This window comes from Heterodontus francisci, chromosome 4, assembly GCF_036365525.1.
Source record: "Heterodontus francisci isolate sHetFra1 chromosome 4, sHetFra1.hap1, whole genome shotgun sequence".
In the NCBI taxonomy this organism is placed as follows: Eukaryota; Metazoa; Chordata; class Chondrichthyes; order Heterodontiformes; family Heterodontidae; genus Heterodontus; species Heterodontus francisci.
Genome location: NC_090374.1, coordinates 43354015 through 43380673, shown reverse-complemented (window position 1 = coordinate 43380673; position 26659 = coordinate 43354015). Strand labels below are relative to the sequence as shown.

Sequence of the window (26659 nt, the reverse complement as noted above, 5' to 3'; positions counted from 1 at the left end):
GGAAGTATACAGTAAATGGCAGAACCCTTAGGAGTATTGACAGGCAGAGAGATTTGGGCGTACAGGTCCCCAGGTCACTGAAAGTGGCAATGCAGGTGGATAAGGTAGTCAAGAAGGCATACGGCATGCTTGCCTTCATCGCTCGGGGCATAGAGTATAAAAATTGGCAAGTCATGTTGCAGCTGTACAGAACTTTAGTTAGGCCACATTTAGAATATTGCGTGCAATTCTGGTCGCCACACTACCAGAAGGACGTGGAGGCTTTGGAGAGGGTACAGAGGAGGTTTACCAGGATGTTGCCTGGTCTGGAGGGCATTAGCTATGAGGAGAGGTTGGATAAACTCGGATTGTTTTCACTGGAACGACGGAGGTGGAGGGGCGACATGATAGAGGTTTACAAAGTTATGAGAGGCATGGACAGAGTGGATAGTCAGAAGCTTTTTCCCAGGGTGGAAGAGTCAATTACTAGGGGACATAGGTTTAAGGTGCGAGGGGCAAAGTTTAGAGGGGATGTGCGAGGCAAGTTTTTTTTTTTTTTACACAGAGGGTGGTGAGTGCCTGGAACATGCTGCCAGGGGAGGTGGTGGAAGCAGATACAATAGCGATGTTTAAGAGACATCTTGACAAATACATGAATAGGAAGGGAATAGAGGGATATGGGCCTCGGAAGTGCAGAAGGTTTTAGTTTAGGCAGGCATCAAGATCGGCGCAGTTTTGGAGGGCCGAATGGCCTGTTCCTGTGCTGTACTGTTCTTTGTTTGCTGTTTGGGATGTGGGCGTCGCTGACTGGGCCAGCATTTATTGTCCATTCCTAATTGCCCTTGAACGGAGTGGCTTGGTAGGCCATTTCAGGGGGCATTTAAGAGTAAACCACATTGCTGTGGGTCAAAAGTCACATGTCGGCAGATTTCCTTCCCTAAAAGGACATTAGTGAACCAGATGGGTTTTTACAACAGTCGACAATGGTTTCACAATCACCATTAGACTAGCTTTTAATTCCAAATTTTTTTAATTAATTGAATTGAAATTTCACAATCTGCCATGGTGGGAGTGAGAGAATGTGAAGGAACTAAAGGTAAAAAAAGGGACTTTAAAATTGGTTAAGGTAGTAAGGGGACTAAAATTTAATGCTGGAACTTTAGAATTTGATCTGAGATATTGTTTTTACTTCATTACTAGTTGAGATTTGATTTAGAACAAACAATTTTGTTGTTCAGTAAAGAAACCTGGTTACTGTGTTCTATTCTGGGGAAAACGGTGTATCAGATGGACTGTTCCATTAAGTGGGAAAATTTAAATATGTTGTGACCTGTGGAGAAGTGGGACTGAATTAACAGTGCACTCCTCCCACCTCGGTCATAACATAGGTAGAACGTTTGTGGTTTCCATGCCGACTTGTCATATTTGCATTGAACTGTTAATGTGCTACTGCAAGAGATGGGTAACCCGTTGTATACCAGTTGCCGGTTGTATCATCCATCGCCGACAAATCCAGTACATATCTTTGAGGATTCAGACTAGTAGGATATTTGCACTAGCGGCAGTGTCAATCGTGACTATGAATGTGTGTTTGCCAGCTTTCTTTGGGCACGTGATGTTGATGGTCGTGAAAGCTTCCAGTTGGTGGACTTCATCAACATGATGTGTCAGGTTCACAATGTGGAATGCTTGCTTGTTTTTTTGACTGAGAATTACTTCTTTCTGGGTCTTGTCTTGTTTTGCTGTGGACCTCATGAATCGGCTTGCGATTATGCACGTCTCTGGCACTTTCCTTGCTACTGTTGCAGTGCTGCTGTGCCGGTCTTTTGCTGGCTTGTGTCCTACCATGGCTTCGACTTTCAAGCCAGAATTCCTGCATAGGCGGGCTCAGGGTCCTTTTACACCGCGCGCCTTACACAGGTCTCGAAATGCAGGGCAATTTCAACTTGAGTGGGACCAGCCACGCTTACCAGAGAGCTTGCTTGCTCTTTTCAACCTGGCTCTGGTCCTAATACTTTTGGCTGCACCTAGTGCTTGCAGGTGCTGTTGTCCAGCTACAATGGCTTTGTATTTTCTGCCATCTTCCAGCAGTGCTTCAATGCTGTGAACTTTCTCCCACACCCCTCCAAGAGATCTTTTGGGAATGCTACAATGGGTGTTGATACGATCACCAACTCCCATTATTCGGTCTGACAGCTCAGTTTCTGTGAAATCGCATTCGTTGCCCTTGCTTCAGCATCTACTGACAAACTGGTCTATTGATTCCAAGTGGTTGTTGCCTGTAGGACATCAATTCCAGGTGGTGAATTCGAAAATTCCCACTTATTCGGAGCTAATGTTCCAGCATTTTCCATATCTTTAGCAGGATCGTTCTGGTCCTATTCAGATAATCCAGAGGTATCGATTCTGTGCAATCCCTCAATTCCAATCGCCATTCTTTTTATCTTCTCTGGTTCTGTAATTGCATTTTCTGATATAACAAGCATTTCCAGTTCATGCTGGGAATACTGGTATCCATGTTCCTGCTGTTCTTTTGCTTTAAGAACTTGCTTTATGACTCTATACTTGTTTCCACAACTCTCTTGGCTGATTTGATTGACAGCAGCAGCTTGTCTGTTAGTCTAGCTTCCAGCACTAAGCCTGTTTGCTTACACAGCTGTGCAACAGATTTCAAGTGCCCTTTTATTTGCTAATTTGTTTATACAACTGTTCAAGAGGCAATTCTTAATGCTTGAGTGGTTTTGAGGTTTTTTTTTTAAACTCTGGCTGAGTGAGTGAAATCTCTTCAGCATTGAAACGATTTAATGGTCTCTATTTATAGCTGTAGCTACCAGTTGCATGAATGGAGGATTCCCGTGCTTTTCACTGTCGGGCATCTCCTGTAATGGCATCTACCACGATCGGCCTAAGAAAGGGATTGAGTCTTTGCCGTGCTTTTTACTCACCCAGGAAGCCTTTGAGAGACAAAATAAATCAATCTTTTAAGGACTTCAAGGCTTCTCTTTTTTTTATATAAAAGAGGGTCCCTCTACTGACGGCAGACTGATTCACCTGATCACAGTGATTGATCAGTAGCCTGTCATTCAGAGCTCTGTCTCTGCAGCTGAAGGTAAGTGTTTTCTTCATTCCCTGCTTGGGCCAGTATTTTTCTTTAACTTTCCCTCTTCCAGCTGTAAGTAGTTTTAAAAGCTGTTTTCCTGAGGTCTTCAAAATTGGATTCTGTCTTCTCACCACTGCTGTCACCATACAATGAGAAGCTTCTTTATGTTGCCTGGTGCAACATTAAATGAGATGCACGGAGTTCAGGTAGTTGAAGATCTCAAACAGGTTTATTAAACAGCTAACAAGTATATACAGTGCAGAGCTATCTATTTGCAGGTCTTGCCTCATGGTGTTACAGTAGCAGAGTGGAACTGGCATGTAGTTACATGAATAGATCCTGGCACTCAGCTCATTAGCATACCAAGATCTTAGAGATACATTACTCTTAAAGGCACAACACAGGGCATCTACTTGCAACAGGCAGCAGGCCACTTGCATATGTTAGCAGGAGGCCAGACATCAGTTTTAGGTTCCCGTTGCTGGGCTGCCCCTGACTAGGGGGCAGGTCTGCTCTGCTCAGCTTTTGCAGGCATTGATGCAGCTGGGGAACCACAGCAAAACGAAATTCACCTGGAACCAGAAGAAGCAGTAATATTCCTCCCGACTCCACAGCACCCCTGCTGACCCCGATTCTCCCCCTCCCCCCCGCAATCACTGACTGTCCCCTATCCCTTTAGCACTTGCATGAGAGCTGCTGATGGCAAAACAAGCAGCCCAAAATTCATATTCTACAATGGTCAAGCCACTTAGAGACGTGAAACGCATCAGAAGCTCGCCTAAATTATTGAAACTGGCCAGAGGCCCAATTTCAGGCCTGCTCGTTTGAACATGCACTGCCTGCTCAGCACCAATTCTGGGCCTTAAAACATACTCAGAAAAATTTCTATCACGTTAAGTTATAGCATTTTAACATTAATAACCACGGTCTTCCTCCAGCTGTGAGTTCAAGAGATAGGCCATAACCAGCTGCAGGGGTTACTAAGAAGCTAATCAGTGCAAACTCTCTCTTCTTGATAACAGAATAAACAAATGCACAGTACCGTGCTTAAATTGGTCTGACCATTTTTCTTTCTCAGAAAGGGATCCTCCAACCCTTGATATCCATATCCCTCCAAAGTCCTCATCTGCCCTCAGGATATAACATCCACTACATCACTGCTCCCAGTCTCAGGGTTTGAATTATCTTACGATTCACTTTAGACAATGAAGCTTTTGCCTCAACAGCTCATGGGACATGTAATAACCTTCCACAGCCTGCACTGCACCCAAATGATTTAGTGGGAAGGTCAGCCTATTCTCAGTGCCTCACCTAAATATTTCACAAACTGTGAAGTTACCAGATTATCATTCTTTTCTTTTGTAGTGCTGGATGAGGTAACACAAAGTTGTTTGCCTACATAAAACAATCATTGCGCTCCTAAAGTAATTTACCATGTAAAAGCACTTTAGGTCATTTTGACAACATAACATAAGGCATTACATAGGTTTCTTTGTAAAACATACAATTATTTTTTCCTTGTACCAACAATCCATAATTATTTATCCTTTAATACACCAACATTCCCTGAACCGCCAAGCAAACATCCATAACAATCACTCCTCTCTGGTGTGGATTTGCTGCTTATTCTCAAACCAGCTGAGCAGCATCCTTTCTTATTTCGTAACCCCCTTTTTAAAAAAAAAATTTCCCTTCAGCATTTGGGGGTGGGGGGGAATCAGAGAAGCTGAATGTCCTCACCTCTTCCTGCAAGGATTTATTTTTCTAGCCAATCAGGACTGGAAGGGCTGCCCATATCGGCTGTAGGATTAATGCAGGCTAACCTCCGATGACCAACTCTCTCTCAAAAGGTAGATACCAGGATTAAGTCATGCACTGATTCACAATGAAGATAATTACAGCAAACTGCATCTGGCACCAAGCCATAGATGAACAGCGCTGACACCTCAGTTATGCAGCTAATTAGGTCATGCCTTGCAATGACTCCCTAAGTGATATCATCCCAGCCAAACCCAAACTCTCACTTCAACTGTAACAAAAAAAAGTTAAAAATTCCAAAAATCAATCCATTAAGGATATTTTTTTTAAATAGCAGAAAAATCAGAAGAGTTTGATTCTGTTGTGTGATGAACAGGAGCAAAGAAAGGTGCTCAGCATGACAGGTACAACGACCACTTGATTCCTGATAAATTAGAGTCATAGTGAGAGATACAGCACTGAAACACGCCCTTCGGCCCACCAAGTCTGTGCCAACCAACAACCACCCATTTATACTAATCCTACAGTAATCCCATATTCCCTACCACATCCTCACCATTCTCCTACCACCTACCTGCACTAGGGGCAATTTACAACGGCCAATTTACCTATCAACCTGCAAGTCTTTGGCTGTGGGAGGAAACCGGAGCACCCGGCAGAAACCCACGCAGTCACAGTCTCTCGAAAATGTTGATTCATCTTAGGCTACAGTTCCATTGGCATAAGTAACCCTACAGTTCCCTAAGTCGCCACTCTTCATACATGGGCCTCAACTAATATCAGCAGGCTTTTCAACCATGGAGTTATCAGAACTGAGTCAAATCCTGTCCACACTCAGCATCTAAATATACTTCCCAGCAATCAGAAGCAACACTCCAAGATGATTCTTCCCCCTCCTCTGCCCAGGACCGTTGAATCCCTACTACCACCTGACTGAGACCAGCTAACACAGCACGAGCTTGCTCTTCAGACCAATAGACTAGAATTGCAACCATGGTCCACCACCCCCATCCCCAAGTTACCTTACAGTGGACCATTTCATGGGACCCCGGCAGTGACTGATTAATATCTCCCCTGCACCCACCACCCAAAACCCCCAAAAATGCCAACGCCTGCCCACCAGAGCAGATGTCATTCTCACTGACTTTCAGTGGGAGGCTGCATCGGAGCACACTAATGAGGCCCAGCAATTAAAATCCCTCAACCTCACGCTCCGGGTGGGGCAGACAATTTGCCCATTCAGAGCTAGAATTTAGCACACATATATATCCAGTATATAATCTATTTGTCCAACAGAATCTCTACCAGGAAAGCAGTGAAGGAAAGGGAAATTAATGAAGTCCCCTGGTGGTAGCAAGGAAAACAACTAACAATGCAAGCTGAACTTTTCCAATACAAGGTTTAACATTATTTGGCGAAGGATTGCGTGGGCAATAAAAGTTTTTTTTTTAAAAAAAGATAGAGGTTCCCCCAATTGTTGGTGTTCATGTTTACAGAAAGTTATGTGGACATTGAAACCAAAATGGAGACATGCTGGAACACAAAAACAGGTGGTGGATGTGGGGGAGGAGAGCTAAATTGGTTTAAAAAAAAAATCAGCATTAGTAGATAGTGGGAAGTTTAATTATTTTCTACATGAAAAGGAAAATAATAGACATATCTGAAATCATCCACAATCAGGAAAACCCTTAGTTTTCACAGAACAGGATAACACTGCTTTGCCCTCTCTCCCTCTCCTGAGATATGAAGTCTGCCAATGTTATCCTGCAATAACAATCAACTGTATGATCATTAAGCCTGGCCTGAAGACAAGTGATGAGCCTTTTCACGTTAGTCAAAACTCAAACGTACAGACTAGGTAAGATGCAAATAATAGATTTCTAAAAAAGGGGGAAAATACAATAAAATTTAAACTTTTATTGCTACTTTAAAAAAAAAATCTAGATTATAAAATGCTCATGAATAATACGAGATAATTCACTGCAAAACAGCTCCTGAACTACAAACAACGTTTATCAGAAATCTGATTTCACAGGAACTCATCAGTTTTCAGACAGGAATAAAAGAGTTACAAATGATGTAATCATTTCAATAAGTGGAACAGTTATTCAAACAACACCGAGACACTCCTGTATTTGCTTCAGGATGGTGACTCATTGTTGCCTGGAGGTAATTTTTAAAACTGTTGTTTTGTACAATGCAAACTAAAGCCTGGTTACCCAACTCGAACCTGACCAAACCCGACTACATGCGTCAGGCTCAGGTCTATATTCTGTGTCCAGCAGTCGGGTTCAGGTTGGCTGTGGTCGAGTTTTGTTTTGTATGGTTTTCTTTTTAATGTACATTTTGACATGATTTTTTTTCTATACTAATAATGTGTTTGATATTTTCAGGTCGGGCATGAAAAAAAATTGAAGGACTCAGGCCCGGGTCGGGTTCAGGTTGGCTGTAGTCAGGTCGGGTTTTAATGTTATACCCGAGCCAGGCTTTAATGCAAACTCAAGTTTGTAGCATCACATAACAGTTAGTCCTCAGTGTACTCTCTCATTGAGGATATCAAGACGCTCCTTACAGGGGACAGGACATTTAAGGAGCTGCCTCCTTTTCCTCTTGCCCAAGAGAAATAAAAATTGATTTAAATAGTTCAAAGCCCAATATGGTGTAGGATCAGGAAAAAATATTGTTCCATCCCTGGCAGGGGCAAGAAGCAGGGAAATAACTGAAGTATTGGGAAAGGCCATTATTACTGTTTAAAAAGTAGATGAAATCTGCTTATATAAAAACAAATGAAAAATCCCATTGCTATTAACATGTATCGCCATTCCTTCATGGTCACTGGGTCAAAGGTATAGGAAAAAGGCCCTTTGGAATCCACTAGAAAATTTCAAATTCTAATTTCAAGCAATCCAAAGTGACATGTATTCCATATTCATCAACTTACAACTATAGAGCTCCTCATGTCTGAGTGCGTTACGACGGGGAGTTCAATAGGAATTTCCTCGGGGAAAAAAAAAAGTGCAACCCTGCTCTTAAAGCACATCTTCCCAGGAAATTCCAGATAAAGAATACTTTGCACCCAGTTTAAACAAAAATCATTTACATGTAAATTATGGCACAGATCATACACTCATGTATATTCCCTTCAACAGCAGTGTAACAATCCTTTCTTACATCACCTTCCTTGAGTAAGTCAAAACAAAAATCTGCAATGCCAGCAACTTCAGTATTCCACAAATCTACGTTTCTCCAATGCTGAAATACTATAGCCATATTTGCCAGACTCTAGAAAAAAAAAGCTCCCTTGGTCCTAGAGAAATGAGTACAAGATAAAACTCTGTAGCTCACTGGATATTATGAGGAACGAGCAAGGGAGGATCTGTTAAATGGCAATATATCTATCATATTTTGTTGTTCCAGGCCATCTCACCTCAAAGGTCAAGTGTGCAGATGACATGAAACTTGGAAACACAGTAAGCAAATGAGGAGGATACTAACAGTCTACAGCAGCACACAGGCAGACAGGTGAAATGGTAGACATGTAATTAAACAAACAGTTAACGGGAGGAAGAAGCTCCATAAACATATGTATCTTCAATGAGGATGGAACCCAGCATGCGAGTGCAAATGACAAGGCTCAAGCATTTGCAACCATCTTCAGCCAAAAGTGCCGAGTGGATGATCCATCTTGGCCTCCTCCTCAGGTCACCTGCATCACAAATGCCAATCTTTGGTCAATTCAATTCAGTCCATTTGACAGCAAGAAACGGCTGAGTACACTGGATCCAGCAAAGCTATGGGCCCCAACAGCATCCCAGCTATACGGCTGAAGACTTGTTGTTAGGGTACAGCTACAACACTGGCATCACCATTGGGTAATTGCCCAGATATGCTCTGTCCATAAAAAACAGGACAACTCCAACACAGCCAATTACTGCCCCATCAGCTTACTCTCAATCAGCAGCAAAGTAGTGGAAGGTGTTGTAGACAGTGCTATCAAGCAGCACTTACTCACCAACAATCTTCTCGCCTATGCTCAATTTGGATTCCGCCAATACCATTTGACTCCAGACCTTAGGACACTCAGTCCAAATATGGCCAAAAGAGCTGAATTCCAGAAATGAGGGGAGAGTGACTGCCCATGACAAAGGCAGCATTTGAGGATCCCTAGTAAAATTGAAGTCAATGGGAATCAGGGGAAAAACCACTGGTTGGGGTTATACCTAGCACAAAGGAAGATGGTTGTGGTTGCTAGAGGCCAATCGTTTCAGACCCAGAACATCACTTTGAAGGGGACATAAGTTGAGAAGGCCATCAAAAAAGTACTTTGGATCTTTAACTTTATTAATAGAGGTATAGAGTACAAAAGCAAGGATATTGTGATAAACCTCTTTATAACACTGGCTAGGACCCCACTGGTGTATAGTGGCCAATTCTGTGCACCACACTTTAGGAAGGATATCAAGACCTTAGAGGCAGTGCAGAAGTGATTTAGAGATGCAGAACTTCTGTTACATGGAGAGGCTGGGGTTATTCGCCTTAGAACAGAGAAGGTTAATGGGAGATTTAACAGAGGTGTTCAAAACCATGAAGGGGTTTGATAGTTCATTAACTTTATTTCGAACGGCAGAAGGGTTGGTAACCTGAGGACTCAAATTTAAAGTAACTGGCAAAAGAGCCAGCAGCAATAAGAGGAGAAATTTATTGACACTGTGAATTATGATGATCCCAAATGCACTGCCTGAAAGGGTGGTGGAAACAGATTTATAACTTTCAAAAGGAAATTGGACAAATACTTGAAAGGGAAACATTGGCCAGACTATAGAGAAAGGGAAGGGGAGCAGGACTATTTGAACTGCTCTTTCAAAGAGCTGGCACAGGCAGCGGGGGCTGAATGGCCTCCTTCTGTGCTACAGCATTCAATGATTCTATTAATAACATTAATATTGCACCAAGTACTTTAGGCTGGGCAGAAGGGGAAGGCAAGTATTATAGCCTTAAAAAGATAAACATCCAATCTTGAGCTTTATTTCATCATGTGTTGTACCTTTAATTAAAATCTATCATTTTGCATCATGAACAATCACTTTTTTGGTTCTAACATGATAACTATTCACTGAGGACTGCAGCTGTATTTAATTCCAACAGAGTAAACAGTCACTATCACAATTTTCTGTTTAAAAGAAATTTGTAAACAAATTTTAGCAATTAGAAACTTTCATACATTCCTCTCAAGTCGAATTCCAGTTTATTTATATTGGCATAAATAATCTGCTTGCCTCCAAAGGAGTTTTGTAAATTGTGCACTGGAAATGTGAAATTTACTTTAATTAAACTTAAAACTTCACTATTTTTTGCAGTTCAACAGCTGGATAACTTAAAATAGCTATGCCTGCTAGATGGAAGGATTGCTGTAAATACATATAACCTCATACATGGATATATAGATGCTAATATTAGCATTGACTACTTTTATTTAAGTGAGCGGATACACACATTAGCCCATCTACTTTGGCATACATCCCATAAAATGTCAATACAAGCAAAATGGAGTTCTGCATTACAAACCAGGGAAGGTGGTTCTGGGTGGGGGTGTGGCTTCATTTTTAGCTCAATAAAATTATCCAGGGTAAACACGTTCAACACGGCTAAACATTAAGTTCTTATGAATACTCACGTTGTCTAAGTTACTCAATTTTATACATTATCCAAAAAAAGAGACAGGTATTGACAAACAGAAATAGCAACACAACCAGTATTTTAACTATCCACCTGTTAAATCACCACAAAATGGGACTGCATGGCACTTAACTTGCGAAATTCCTGATCTCCAAGTGTTAAACCAACTTTTAATCTATCTTCTTTTGAATTCTGGCATTAAATGCAAGATCTTATGTACTTACCATTCCATTTCTTTAAGGATATTACTGGGAACATGCAAAAGGCCAGGCACCATCTGTAGAGAAAGAGGAGCGTAGGGTTAACATTTCAGGCCTATGACCCTTCATCAAAACCGATAAAAGTTCTGATGGAGGCTCATCAACCCGAAACGTTTTATTCCAACATCCTTTCTCCACAGATGCTACCTGGCCTGCTGAGTCTTTCCAGTATTTTGTCTTTACTTCAGATTTCCAGCATCTGCAGTATTTTACTTTTCATTAAGATCTAACAAAATTCATTATCTCTCGCCTCCGAGTCAGAAGGTTGTGGTTTCAAGTTCGCTCCAGAGACCAGAGTGCAAACATCAAGGCCGACACTCCAGTGCAGTACTGAGAGAGTGCGACACTGTAGGAGGTGCTCTCTGATGAGACGTCAAACCAAGGCCCCGTCTGTCCTCTCAGGTGGACATAAAAGATCCCATGGCTCTATTTGAAAGACGACCGGGGAGATATCCCCAGTATCCCAAACAATATTTATCCATCAATCAACATCACACACACACACTATCTGGTTGTTAGCATATTGCTGTGCGCAAACTGTTGTAGGAAATGCAGGAACCAATGACTGCACTTTGAAAGTACTTCATTGGCTGTAAAGCGCTTTGGAACATCCTGAGGTTGTGAAAGGTGCTATATAAATGCAAGCCTTTTTTCTTATAATCTGTTTGAAACACGCGATTTAACTTAACACCAACACAAATTTCAAGATTCTAGTATTTATTTTAAGCTATTATTGCTCCAGTTATAGTTCGATATCAAATGCCACGCGTGGCAAACAATGCAGACAGACTTTGATTTTAAATTTAATTTTACAAACTTTCTGAAATACTGTTGATTCAAGATCGCTTTTCAACTATTACTACTACTCTGGCATTAACATTTGTATTTTGTGTGATAGATTAAAGAGAAACAAAATTGCCTACCCTTTTTGTGATGCTACTTCAGTGTTATGTCAAGGCAGTGTAATAGCAGTCAAAATAAATCAGAACACATTATTTGAATTTTGTCTGCATTCATTGGAAGGGTGGGTTTGTGTGCCTAACGCGGTTAGAAAGGAATCAGATCTGAACAAAAATGATTCCAGCCTTAGGGCACTGAGCTAATGGAGAGAATCATAAAACTTAATTTACTTTCACTGAAGACTGAGGGAAACAAAATGCATTGATAATATAGAACCAAGCTATTTAACTTGAAAGATGTGCATAAAACCAGAAAATACAGGATAAAAATTAAGAAGCCTCAGGCAAGATGAGAGTGTTGAGTTTTTGCACCCCCATCCCCCACAACCCCCTTGTCCCCAGCCTCCAAACAAAAGCAAGCTAACATTCCATTAATTGAAAAATTTGGATAAATCGCTTAACAGGAACAGAGCTAAAAGCTATAGAAATAGAGAGAGAGAAATGGTCAATTACTCCAACCTTGTGCATATAATATATACACATATTTAAAATATGTAAGGAATTCAGAAACAGACAAGTCCTGTAATAAATATTGCACCAGAACAGAGGTGCTGATAAGAACATTTCAATCAAAAGTTGTCATATGGAATTAATATACTCATCAGTATAGAATGCCTATATTTTGGATTACCTAGAAATGTGTTGAAAATTACATCAAACAGCATGAATCAATGACAAAGAACCACTAATTACCATTTGAAAGAAGCTCTATTGGTATAGATGTGTGTGACTGGAATAACAGAGTTTCAACCACTGACACACTTAAAAACTCAAGTGCTGAATCCCCAGTGTTCACTTTTCAGCACAACTCTAAAATTTGCAGACTGTAAATCAAAAGCTGGATGAGTAAATGCAGAAAGTAAAATAGTACAAATTCTCTTCACCAGAATATAACTTTCAAATATACAAATGAACCCATCAGATTTATTTAGGAACAAATCTAATCGAATGGGGAAAGAAATTTAATTATTTACTAATTGAATCTTTTATAAATCTTGAAATATGAAAATAGGTCATAACTCTTGCAGCTTTTCAATGGAGCTCCCTTTAATAAATATAGACCAATTGACTGGGAGCATGCTTCAAAATGTACAGTTCAGGAGTTCTGTTAAGTCCACAGCCCACAAGCGCAAAGCTCAAACCATTTGTATAATTCAGATCCTAAGATTATTACAATGCTTATGCACATCCCTTGTCAAACATTAACTATTTCAAAACCTATGTTAGCCAGGTTAATATTTATATCTTTCACGACTATCAAATATTATGGATCCAATTCCTTCTCCATTACAATACCTCACATTAAGTAGAATATGCAAATAAGTGATATGCTTTGAGAGTGCCTCTCACAAATCACCACCTATTTCCAGAATGAATTCAGTTTAAGTACTGGAGTTATAATTATGAATATAAAGAATGACAGGCAATGACCATGTGTAACAAAAAATAGTTTTATGTCTGGTGCAAACAGTGATCGTCAATTGTCTTCATTCTCACTGCATGGGTTGTGTTTTTGCTTCCTTCTTACTTTCTACATCTGCTATCTCACGACGTTACTGCATATTTACCCCAAATTTTCCAAGTTTCTCTCCAATCATTGCAACTGCAGCAACAACTTGTATTTATGTAGTGCCATTAGGTGTAGTAAAATGTCCCAAGGTGCTTAACAGGAGCATTATCAAACAAAAGTTGACACCAGGCCACAGAAGGAGATATCAAAGCTAATGAGGTCAAAAGGATAGGTTTTAAGGAACATCTTAAAAGAGGAGAGTGTCATGCCAAGTAAAGACATATCATATTCCTATTTTTGAGACTCAAACCTTATTCAAGGTGGACTCCTTAAAATTGACTTTAGCTTTTTAAAAAAAAGGAGGGCAATGCTGCAAAAGATGGCCACCGAAGGTCAGATGACCTTCAGCCTGTGCATTCAAACTGTCTTGAAAGGACAAAAGGATACATTCCAGGCTGAAGGGTGCCAATTACATCCATCCTGGAACCAACAAAAGACATTCCTGAATTGAATGGGTTCTTCTGAAATGATGATGATGTGAAGTACCCACATCATAACTGGATTATACTCATCCAGACATTAACAAAAGGCCAAGGATTCCACATCCTGGTCTATTGTATGGTCACAACAGAGGAGAAGGCTATGCATCTGCCAACAGAAGCAAATGTGAGATTTTTACCTTAAAAGGTGGCTCTCTGGAGCGAGAGAGAGGGGAGATCACAGCAACATCACAGAAAGCAGTCGAGCCAGGGGCTGTGGAAAGATCCAGCCAAAACAAGAAAGCAGCCCTGCTGCGAATTCAACACTTCAACTTGGTGTAGCAGAGAACTGAAAGTGACCCACCACCTCCAATCTGAAAGTGATTCACCACCTCCAATCTGAAAGCTTAACCGCCAGAAATCTACAATAGAAATCTAAATCTCAAGTTAAGACTACAAACAATTCATCTTTTAAAAAAAGTGTTCTAATTAGAAGATTCAACAGGTTTACCGTAAACCACAAACACCTACTACACTTTGAGCCCTTACCCTTTGCCTTCTATCCATCTTCGAGAGCGCATGCGAGAGTGAATGTATGCGTAAGTGGTGCTGCAAACATTTCAGGAAATGAATAGTGTTCAATGAGTAAATAGATAATCTTCTGTTTTAAACCTACAAGAAAACCTGTCCTTTTTTCTTTATTTGGCAAGTAAAACACTCAGGGGCTAACTCCTCATTTTAAACAAAAAAGGATTGTAGTCAGTTGGGAGGTGACCACCCACACCCCTTATCGCCTGTAACAAGAGGTAAAGGGATCTAGGTAGAGAATTCCAGAACTTGGGGCCTAGGCATTTGAAGGCACAGCCATCAATTGAGGAGCAATTAAAATCAGGGATGCATAAGAGGCCAGAATTAGAGGAGCACAAATACCTCTGAGGGTCATAGGGCTGTAGGATATTACAGAGAAAGAGAGGGGGCAACACCATGAAGGAATTTGAAAACAAGGATGAGAATCCTAAAATTGAGGCACTGTTTACCCAGGAACCATTGTAGACAAGCGAGCACAGGGGTAATGGTTGAATGGGACTTGTTGCAAGTTAAGACACAGGAAGCAGGGTTTTATATAACCTCAAGTTTACAGAGGGTAGAACGTATGTGGTCAGCCAGGATGTGGTGCAATAGTCAAGTCTAGCAGTAACAACAACATGGATGACACTCAGCAGCAGATGAGCTGAGGCAGGGGCAGAGACAGGTAATGTTAGAGGTGGAAACAGGCAGTTTTAGTGTTGGGGCAGAAATGTGGTTGGAAGCTCACTCCAGGTCAATTATGACACCAAGGTTGTGAACAGTCTGATTCAGCCTCAGACAATTGCCAAGGAGAGGGATGAAGTCAGTGACTAGGGAATGGACTGAAGACAAAGGCTTCAGTCTTCCAAGTATTTAGTTGGAAGAAATTTCTACTGATCAATTACTGGATGTTGGCCAAGCAGGCTGACAATTTAGAGACAGTGGAGGGGTCGAGCGAGGTGATGAGGTAGAGCTGAGTGCTGTCAGCATACATGTGGAAATTGATGCTGCACTTTCAGATAATGTAACTGAGAAGCAGCATGTAGATGAGAAATAGGAGAGATCCAAGGATAGATCCTTGGGGAACACCAGAGGCAACAGTGCAGGAGCACTTGTTGTAGGTGAAAGTGGAAGAGACAGGGAGAGGGAATAAGAAGATGGTTTGCAGTAGAGAAAAGACGCCAGGGATTATCAGTGATCAGGGAATAGTGAGCAGTTTTGGCAGATGAGAACAGAACACAATAGTGCGTCACGTGATCCAGAAGGTCTGATAGTGAATGGTTAAACCAGTTGCCTGCCATATTCGTTCAAGTCAGCTTCCCTTGAACTTAAGTGAATGAAATTGAGGGCCATACCAGGGGGAATAACCAAGGTGAGAGACAGTAATGGTTTTAATGGGAACTAGAGCAAAGGTGAAAGGAAGGGTGTGGTTGATCAGCAGTTGCAAAGATATTGTGGTAAATGGAGTGCTGAAGGCTAGACAATTGGGATTTTAAAAGTACAGTTAAGTGATTTGGGAGAGTTTTTTCCAGGATAAGCAAAGAAAAAAGCAGGGTTAGGAGAGAGAGGGGGAGGGGGGATGTGGGTGGAGAGCAATACAAGTAAGTGATCAGAGATGGCCTTATCTGTGATTGACACAATGGGAATAGCGAGGTCACGTAGGATGGCAAGGTCAAGAGGATGACTATGGATTGAGTGTTTACATGAAGCGAGAGATTGGGGGGGGGGGGAGGAAATAGGAGGCAGTGACCTCAGAGGAAAGAGAGCACAGGATAAATTGGGATGGAGTTTGAAATCATCGAAAATGAGAAGTCACTTGGCACAGAGGGTGAGGGAGGAAAGTAGTGAAGATGTCTTGGCAAGTTAAAATTATGAAATTGAGATAATAATTTAAAAAATAAAATTCAAACATACAAGCATTATGATGGTTCCTCACCCATACATCACTAAAATTAAAACAGATGATAACACTGGGCCAGAAATTCCTGGCAAAGTAACAGCATGTTTAATGGCACTCGCTGTTATTACTGCGTAAACTGTCCAGCAGCTTGTGGTGAGGAAGAGATACACTGTGAGCTACAAACCACAAGTTGCTGGACAACCTATGTCACTCTGCCATTAGCCTCACAAAAGCGACATCTCACACTTAGAAAATGTTAGGATTAGGCAGAGTCAACATGGATTTATGAAAAGGAAATCATGTTTAACAAACGTGTTGGAGATTTTGAGGATGTAACCAGCAGATGTAACCCTCATCTATAAGGGGGAACCGGTGGATGTGGTATATTTAGATTTTCAGAAAGCTTTTGATAAGGTCCCACACAAGAGGTTAGTAAACAAAATTAGAGTGCACGGGATTGGGGGGAATATACTGGCATCGACTGAGAACTGGTTAACACACGAAAAACAGAGAGTAGGAATAAAATGTGTCATTCTAAGGTTGGCAGGCTGTGACTACTGGGCTACCACAAGTATCAGTGCTTGGGCCCCAGCTATTCACAATCTAGATCAATGATTTGGATGTGAGGATTAAATGTAATATTTCCAAATTTACAGATGACACAAAACTAGGTGGAAGTGTGAGTTGTGAGGAGAATGCAAAGACGCTTCAAAATTTGGCAGATGGAATACAATGTGGAGAAATGTGAGGTTATCCACTTTGGAAGGAAAAACAGAAATACAGAGTATTTCTTAAATGGTGAGAGGTTGTGACGTGTTGAACTTCAAAGGGACCTGGGGTGTCCTTCTTGTTCATGAGTTACTGAAAGCTAACATGCAGGTACAGCAAGCAATTAAGGCGGCAAATGGTATGTTGGCCTTTATTACAAGAGGATTTAAGTATAGGAGTAAAGATGTCTTACTGCAATTATATACAGCCTTGCTGAGACCGCACCTGGAATAGTGTGTGCAATTTTGGTATACTTACCTAAGGAAAGATATACTTGCCATAGAGGGAGTGCAACAAAGTAATTCCTGGAATGGAGGGATTGCCCTATGAGAAAAAATTATAGGCTGGGCCTAATTTCTCTGGGATTTAGAAGAATGAGGGGGGAAAGAGAGAATGGGTTACTGAGTTGGATGATCAGCCATGATCATAATGAAGGGCAGAGTAGGCTCGAAGGGTTGAACGGCCTACTCCTGCTCCTATTTTCTATGCTTCTAGGTGATCTCATTCAAACTAACAAAATTCTTACAGGGCTCGATAGGGGGAGTTTAGAACCGGGGAACACAATCTCAGGAGAAGGGGCAGGCCATTTAGGACTAAGATGAGGAGGAATTTCTACACTGGGAGGGTGGTGAATCTTTGGAATTCCTTGCCCCAGAGGGCTGTGGAGGCTCAGTCGTTGAGTATGTTCAAGACTGAGGTCGATAGATTTCTACATATTAAAAGCCTCAAGGGATACGGTAAAGCCTGGCTCAGGTATAAAATTAAAAAGCGACCCGGGCCCTACCAGACAACAGTCAACCTGAACCCGACCCGGCCCGGCCCAGAGTCCTTTATTTTTTTTAAATGCCCAACTCAACCCAAAAATAACAAACATATTATTGAAACAGTTAACAATCGTAGATTAAAACGAAAACAAAACAGTACAGTCCAGCCCAACCAGAGTCCGAATGCTGGATGCAGAATATGGACCTAACCTGAGCCCGACACATGTAGTCAGGTTTGGTCGGGTAGCCAGGTTTTAGGATACGGGGATAGTGCAGGAAAATGGTATTGAAGTAGAAGATCAGCCATGATCTCATTGAATGGTTGAGCAGGGTCAAAGGGCTGAATGGCTTACTCCTGCTCCTATTTATGTTATGTTCACATGCAACCTCCCCATGAGTTTCAAGAAATTGGAACATTTGCACATTAATTGCCAATTACACTCACTGCAGAAAGTCAAGTCTAGTATATCACAGCGCAAGTACCTTTTAAATCATGTCCCTACACTGGCCCAGAAGCCTATCCACCATCTACAAGGCATAGATCAGGAGTGTGATGGAATACCCTCTACTTGCCTGGATGGGTGCAGCTCCAACAACACTCAAGAAACAAGACACCAGCCAGGACAAAGCAGCCCACTTGACTGGCACCCCATCCACAAACATTCACTCCCTCCACCACCGATGCACAGTGGCAGCAGTGTGTACCATCTACAAGATGCACTGCAGCAAAGCACCAAAGCTCCTGAGACAGCACCTTCCAAACCTGTGACTTCTACCACCTAGAAGGACATAGGCAGCAGATGCATGGGGACACCACCACCTGCAAGTTCCCCTCCAAGCCACACATCATCCTGACTTGGGACTATAATCGCCGTTCCTTCACTGTTGCTGGGTCAAAATCCTGGAACTCCCTTCCTAACAGCACTGTAGGCGTACCTACCCCACACGGATTGCAGCGATTCAAGAAGGCAGCTCACCACCACCACCACCACCTTCTCAATTTCAATTAGGGATGGGTAATAAATGCTGGCCTAGCCAACAACACCCACATCCTAGGAACGAAAAAAAAAGGAAGCAACTGAAACTCGAGTTTCATTACGACAGTTAGATTTTTAATTTAAAAAAGGTTAAAAAATCCTGTGCCTCTTTTTGCTCTCAATCCAATCTTTATTTCCCTCTCTATTTCTCCTGTATTTGATTTGCCCCTAATTCACCCCATTTCCTTTCCTGTCATTCCTCTGTTTCTTTCTTAATGCTTGGTTAAGATAGACTGTTGGCCCCAGCATTCACCAAGGTCACAGATGCCCCGTTGCTCTTGCCATGCTGTAATCAGCTCACACTTCCAGCAATTTGTTGCACAAATAAGTTTTGATCTGAAGGGAGAGGTTTTACATCTACATTGACGACACCCAGCTCTACTTCTTCACCTCTCTCAACCCCTCCACTGTCGCCAAATTCTCCAACAGCTTGTCTGACATCCAGTATTGGACGAGCAGAAATTTTCTCCAACTAAACAGTGGGAAGGTTGAAGCAATTTTCTTCAGTCCCCACCACTAACTCCATTCCTTAGCCACCGACTCCATCCCTCTCCTTGGAAACTATGAGTTTGAACCAAACTGGTCGCAATCTTCATGTCACATTTAACCCCAAGATGAGTTTCCAGCCATCAATAAGACTGCCTGTTTCCACTTCCGTAAGATCGCCTGACTTCGTCCCTGCCCCAGCTCATCTGGTGCTGAAATGCTCATCCATGCCTTCATTACCTCAGAGTTTAACGATTCCAATGCACTCTTGCCCAGCCTCCCAGGTTCCATCCTTCATAAACTTCAGCCCATCCAAAGCTCTGCTGTCCATGTCCTACCTTGCACCAAGTTCCATTCACCCATTACCCCCATGCTTGCTGGACCACATTCGTTCCCCACTGAATAGTGTCTCGATTTTAAAATTCGCAACCTTGTTTTCAAATCCCTCCATAACATCACTCCTTCCTATCTCTGTAATCCCCTCTCAGAGGGTTGAGTCTCTCTAGAATTCACTTCCCCAGTAAGTAGCAGAGGCAAGATTATTGAATATTTTTAAAGGCAGAGATAGATAAATTCTTGACTAACAAGGGAGTCAAAAGGGTATCGAGGCTGGCAGGAAAGTGGAGTTGAGGCCACAATCAGACCAGCCTTGATCTTATTAAATGGCACAAAGAGGCTGAATAGCCTACTCCTGCTCCTATGTCATCCGTTCATACTTACAGCCCTACAACTGCGTCCCTCCAATTCAGGCCTCTTGAGCATCACTGGCGGCCGTGCCTTCAGCTGCCATGGCCCTAAGTTCTGGAAATCCCTCTCTAAATCTCTCCACTTTTCTTTTCTCCTTAAATATGCTCCTGTGACCAAGGTTTTGGGGAGTTGTTCGGTGTCAAATTTTGCTCGATAACATTCCTTTGAAGAGCCATGGGACGTTTTTACTAGGTTAAAGGCGCTATATAAATGCAAGTTGTTATTGTTTCCCATTTTATTTACATCGTTCAATTCAAATTATTGGATGTGCATATGCTTGAAATAAATCTTGAAATTATCAATCGACTATGTCTTTGTTATACTGATGTCATTCATGGATTGTTATCCTCCAATTTTTAATCTACCTACCTGTTGCACTTTACAGCTATCCTGCAAAAACTGCAGTCTTGCCAATATTTAGGATAAATTAATCAGCATCGAAAATTCTGTTGCAATACAACCAATTGTACATAAATAAAAGCAAAATACTGCAGATGCTGGAAATCTGAAATAAAAACAAGAAATGCTGGAACAACTCGGCAGATCTGGCAGCATCTGTGAAAAGAGAAGCAGAGTTAACGTTTCGGGTCAGTGACCCTTCTTCGGAACTGCTTGAGTTCCGAATAAGGTTCACTGAGCCGAAACGTTAACCCTGCTTCTCTTTTCACAGATGCTGCCAGACCTGCTGAGTTGTTCCAGCATTTCTTGTTTTTATTTCAATTGTATCTAAAGTTGGATTTAGCCATGTGTTGGTTCACTCCATGGCACCAAACACAGGCAACAATATTTACATGGAGCAGGTTCAACCCTTGGCTACCATGTTCGTTTATTTTTAAAAATATAGAACCATAAAATATGAAAATGTACATACTCGTTCACTCTCTTCGTCATCGTCTCGGTCGGGTGCTTCCTCGTCGGTGCTCTGATCCTCGGGTTCTATCTCCTTTCCCCCCAGGTCCGTGGCCACTTGCTGAAGCTCCAAGTCCGAGCAGTCATTCTGCTCGCCCTCGGACAGTGTGTCGGACGAGCTCTCAGAAACATCTTTCTCCGGCAAATCCTCCAGCTTACCCTCCATACTTGGCGCCTGGAGTGATGAGATTTTCTGTTTACTTGCCCAGTGTGGCACTGCAGCTGCAAGCAAACAACAAAAGTTAAACAACCGAGGTACTACTCAATCATGCTTTGGGGTTGTAGTGTGTGTTTCCTCCTAATACCTGCCTGTTAGCAAAGACAGCGCTACTACGACAGAACTTTGTTGTATTCAAGTAACAGTGAACAAAATGCTGCCCCAGCTCAAGCGCGCTTCTCTCCCGGGCTCGCGTTCCATCCAACACTGCCCCTGGCCCCGCCCCTTTTCCGCTGGCCCGGCCCCGCCCCTTTTCCACTGGCCCGGCCCGGCCCGGCCCGGCCCCGCCCCTTTTCCACTGGCCAGGCCCCGCCCCTCTCCCGAGCCCCGCCCCACTCCTCTCGACTTACTCCGTTCCCTTCCCCACTGAGCGCTGCCGGCACTCTCGCTTGATTGACACCAGCCCATGGCCAAAGGTAGACTGTATTCAAAGTCGGCTCCAACATCCCGTTGATGGGATGGAGGTGGCGTCCAGACGTATCAAGGAAAAAGATAGATTTTCATATATATAGAGACTTTCATGACCACCTGATGTCTCTAAGCACTTTACAGCCAATGAAGTGCTTTTTAGGGCAGCCAATATGCACACAGCAAGCTGCCACAAACAGCAAGGTGATAATGGCCAGATAATCTGTTTATGTGATGTTGCCAGGCCACCACCTGCTCTTCTTCAAAATAGTGCTGTGGGATCTTCTCCATCCACCCAAGCAAACAGATGGTGCCTCAGCTTAACATCTCATCCAAAAGACAGCACCTCCAACAGTGCAGCACTCCTGCAAAACTGCACTGGAGGGTCAGCTTTGATTTTTATGCTTCAGCCCTGGAGTGAGATTTGAACACAGAATTTTGTAATTCAGAGGCAAGAGTGTTAGCAACTGAACAACAGCTGACAGTACCTCAGTCGTGGGAAAATTATTGGAACCTATTCTGAGAGACAGGATATACTGTAACTTAGAAAGGCACAGGTTAATCAAGGATAGTCAGCATGGATTTGTTAAGGGAAGATCTTGTCTGACCAATTTGATTGAATTTCCTGAAGAAGTAACAAGGAAGATAGATGAGGGTAGTGCAGTTGATGTGGTCTACATGGATTTTAGCAAGGCTTTTGACAAGGTCCCACATGGCAGATTGGTTGAAAAAATAAAATCCCATGGGATCCAGGGAAATGCAGCAAGGTGGATACAAAATTGGCTCAGGGGCAGGAAACAAAGGATAATTATTGACAGGTGTTTTTGCAACTGGAGGGCTGTTTCCAGTGGCATTTTGGAGGGCTCAGTATTGGGTCCCCTGCTTTTTGTGGTATATATTAACGATTTGGGCATAAATGTGGGGGGCATGATCAAGAGGTTTGCAGATGACACAAAGATTGGCCATGTGGTAGATAGCGAGGACGATATCTACTGTAGGCTGTAGGAAGATATTGATGATCTGGCCAGATGGGCGGAAAAGTGGCAAATGGAATTCAACCCAGAGAAATGTGAGGTAATGCATATGAGGAGGTCAAACAAGGCAAAGGAATACACGATTAATGGGAAAATACTGAGAGTTGTAGAGGAAGTGAGGGACCTTGGAGTAAATGTCCATAGATCCCTGAAGGTAGCAGGACAGGTCAATAAGGTGGTTAAGATGGCATATGGAATCCTTTCCTTTATTAGCCGAGGTATAGAATGTAAGAGCAGGGAGGTTATGCTGGAACTGTATAACTCATTGGTTAGTCCACAGCTTGAGTACCATGTGCAGATCTGGTCACCTCATTACAGAAAGGATGTAATTACACTAGAGAGGGTACAGAGGAGATTAACAAGGATGTTGCCAGGACTGGAAGAATGCAGCTATGAGGAAAGATTGGATAGGCTGGGATTGTTCTCCTTGGAACAGAGAAGGCTGAGGGGAGATCTGATTGAAGTGTACAAAATTTTGAGGGGCCTGGATAGAAGGGAGGTGAAGTGTCTATTTACCTTAGCAGAGAGGTCAATGATTAGAGGGCATAGATTTAAAGTGATTGGTAGAAAAATTAGAGGGGAGATGAGGAAAATCCTTTTCACCCAGAGGGTGATTTGGGTCTGGAACTCACTGCCTGAAAGGGCAGTTGAGGCAGAAACTCATTCAAAAGAAGTCTGGATATGCACCTCAAGTGCCGTAATTTGCAGGGCTACGGACCGAATGCTGGAAGGTGGGATTAGAATGGGTGGAATGTTTTTTGGCCAGCACAGACACGATGGGCCAACTGGCCTCTTTCTGTGCCTTAAACTATCTATGATTCTATGACGGTTCACAAAGGACCAAAATATTCCGATATTTAAACCATCAAAAGGGAGGGGGAGTAAACTGCATTCTCAACCAATGCCATGTCTGCCCTCTAAGGTGAATGTAACAGATCCCATGGTACTATTTCAAAGAGCAGTGGAGTTCTCCCCAGTGTCTTGGCCAATATATATCCCTCAATCAACATCACAGAAACAGATTATCGGTTATTATCACATTGCTGCTTGTGGAACTCACAACAGTGACTACACTTCAAAAGTACTTCATTTTCTGTAAAGCACTTTGAGACATCCTATGGTTATGAAAGGTTATAAATGCAAGTTTTTCATTTTCTTTAAAATCAGTTTAGTCAGATAATGTATTTTCATGGACCCTCTTGAAGCTTTGGAATCGTATCTGGGCATACAATGAAAAGGTTTACTTGATTTTTACAAATGGTCTTCAAGTTTACTCTTTGATAATTAATTCCACTATTTTACATGGAATGGAAGCATAATTAATTGGTTTGTGGTTGACTGCCTCTCTTTTGTCATCCTTTTTCATTATGGGCACCATGTTAGCCCATTTCCAATCTTGTATCTCCCCAGTGTCCAATCATTCTCTCTTAGCGATTATCATAGCCTGACAAATTTCATCCCTAATCTCTGTCAGCACTCTGAGATAAATACCATAGATACCTGAGGTTTTGGATTTTAGCCCAATATTCTCTTCCATCTCGTTTATAATAAGGTCATTGATTATAGTTGAGACATCATAGTTTAAAGAGGGTATGTTGCTCATGTCTTCTCTTGTGAATACTTGAAGAAAACATTCATTCTGAATATTTAATATTTTGTAGTCATCCTCAGTTTCAAACGCATTTGCATCATTTATGGTTATGACCCCTTCTCTGACTGCCTTCTTATTATTGTGCTACTGAATGAATTTTCACTGTTATCCTCAGCCTCTCGCCTGCTATGCTTTTTTAGATTATATATCTATCAGTTGGGAAGAATAAATAGTTTTATGTAAAAATTCAAAAATTTTGGGTGACAGAGACCCCTGACATCCCAGTGATGAAATTTCATGTACTCATCCCAGGAGCATCTCCCCCTCGCCCCACTTCTCTTTTCTCCCTGAAAGATTTGCACATTCTTTATCTTACTTTTACTTTGTTTACTGATCCATTTAGGGTCGCATTGGTTTAATCTAAGGTTGTTGGTCTTGGGAATATTGATCATGCATGGTCAGTATAATACCTTTAAAGGCACTTAATTAGCCTTCTACTGATGTGGTGTTGAACAACCTCCTCCAATCCACTTGTTTTTCTCATTTCATTGAATTTAGCCCTTTTAAATATAGGCACCTGGTGCTTGGTTTTTAATATTTCTAACCCCCAGATCATGTTAAGATTTATTATTTAATTGTTTGCAATCACCCAGGGGTACAATTTCCTGAACATTTTCTAGCTTATTTGCACGTACCAGATCAAGATGATCACTGATACTTAGAAATTAAGTTACAAAACTTTTGCAGCTACTTGCTTTCACAATTCATAAGCTAATAATCAAGATCATTATTGAATTACCATTTTTGAAGCCTTGCTAGTTTTCTACATTGGCACATATGATTCTGCCATATATGTTGTACATATGTCAGAAAGTACATTGCAACTCTTCAGATACTGAAGCTGTCTGTGCCCGCAAGCAGCAAGACCTGGACAACATTCAGGCTTGGGCTGACAGGTGGCAAATAACATTCACACCACACAAATGCCAATGACCATCTACAACAAGAGAGACTCTAACCATCTCCACTTGATGTTCAACGGCATTACCATCGCTGAGTCCCCCACCAGCAACATACTGGAGGGTCACCATTGACCAGAAACCTAACTGGAACAGCCACAAAAATATTGTGGCTATGAGAGCAGGTCAGAGGCTGGGAATTCTGAGGTGAGTAACTCACCTCCTGCCTCGCCAGTGCTTGTCCACCTTCTACAAGGCACAAGTCAGGAGTGTGATGGAATACTCTCCATTTACCTGGATGAGTGCAGCTCTGACAACATGCAAGAAGCACAACACCATCCAGGCCAAAGCAACCCGCTTGATCAGCACTCCCTCCACCATCGACACACTGTGGCAGCAGTGCGTACCATCTACAAGATGCACTCGCCAAAGCTCTTTCGAGAGCACCTTCCAAACTCACAACTTGTATTGCCTAGAAGAACAAAGGCAGCAGATGCACGGGAACATCACCACCTGCAAGTGCCCCTCCAAGTCACACACCATCCTGATTTGGAACTATATCACTGTTCCTTCATTGTCGCTGGGTCAAAATCCTGGAACTCCCTTCCTAAGAGCACTGTGGGTGTATCTACACCACATGAACTGCAGCAGTTCAAGGCAGCTCACCACCACCTTCTCAAGAGCAAATAGTGATGGGCAAAAAATGCTGACCTTGCCAACGACTCTCACACCCCATAAGTTAATATAAAAAACATGAAATGTATGTCAAAGTCATTGTCGATTCCTGGCACTCAAGGCAAATCGAAACCCAGTGGTAATATAGTTTTGAAGACAGAATCTGATCAGTTTGCAAAAGATCTAGGGACTATTTTCAACCTAGCCCACCCAACAGGAAACTGACAGGAATAAAAACAAGAAATGCTGGAAATACTCAGCAGGTCTGGCAGCATCTGTGGAGAGAGAAGCAAAGTTAACATTTCAGGTCAGTGACCCTTCATCAGAGCTGACAGGATTGGATTGGCAGCCTTTTTTTACATCCCACCCAATTTTAGTTTCCATTGACGTCTGTGTGTTGTTCTGAACAGCTAATAAACAAAATAACATTTTAATTACAAACATTTCAAACTTTATTATACATCTATGATTTATTTGGAAGGAAAAACATTTTTATTTTTAAAAGGTATTGGGGAGAAAAGTAAAAATAGACATCAAGTTGAGTTTCTTTCATTTCTTTGATCGTCGTACTTAATCATAATTCTCTGAAAGGCAACAGGTAAATAATATATTAAATGAAGGAGAAAGTGCAGATAAAATTACAGCCAGTACACCAGATAAAAACGTTATGCACCTGGCTCCAAAATTTCCATACTTACAACTTGTTCCTGTTTTTTGTGCTTCATGATTACCAACTCTACAAATATGGTTTGCACTGAAAAAGCAATTAGAATCTTGTTTTTGTTGGCACTCAAAATGGTATACAGCAAATTCCAACAAGTCTGGCAATTTAATCTGATATGGTTAAATATTACAAATATATATTTTAATTTGTAT

General features: G+C 41.9%; 1 protein-coding gene across 4 annotated transcripts in view; it reads right to left on the bottom strand.

Moving 5' to 3' along the window:
• The window catches only part of mast4 (microtubule associated serine/threonine kinase family member 4), a 575541-nt gene extending 554235 nt beyond the window's left edge, over nucleotides 1-21306 (bottom strand). For all 4 annotated transcript variants that reach the window (XM_068029433.1, XM_068029434.1, XM_068029435.1 and 1 more), the window contains exons 1-2: nucleotides 21209-21306; nucleotides 20862-21121 (exon numbers count right to left, since the gene is read on the bottom strand). In XM_068029433.1, the coding sequence (XP_067885534.1) occupies nucleotides 20862-21065 (204 nt within the window). In that variant the 5' untranslated portion in view covers nucleotides 21066-21121; nucleotides 21209-21306. The remainder of the gene's footprint in view (nucleotides 1-20861; nucleotides 21122-21208) is intronic.
• Between the last annotated feature and the right edge of the window lie 5353 nt (nucleotides 21307-26659).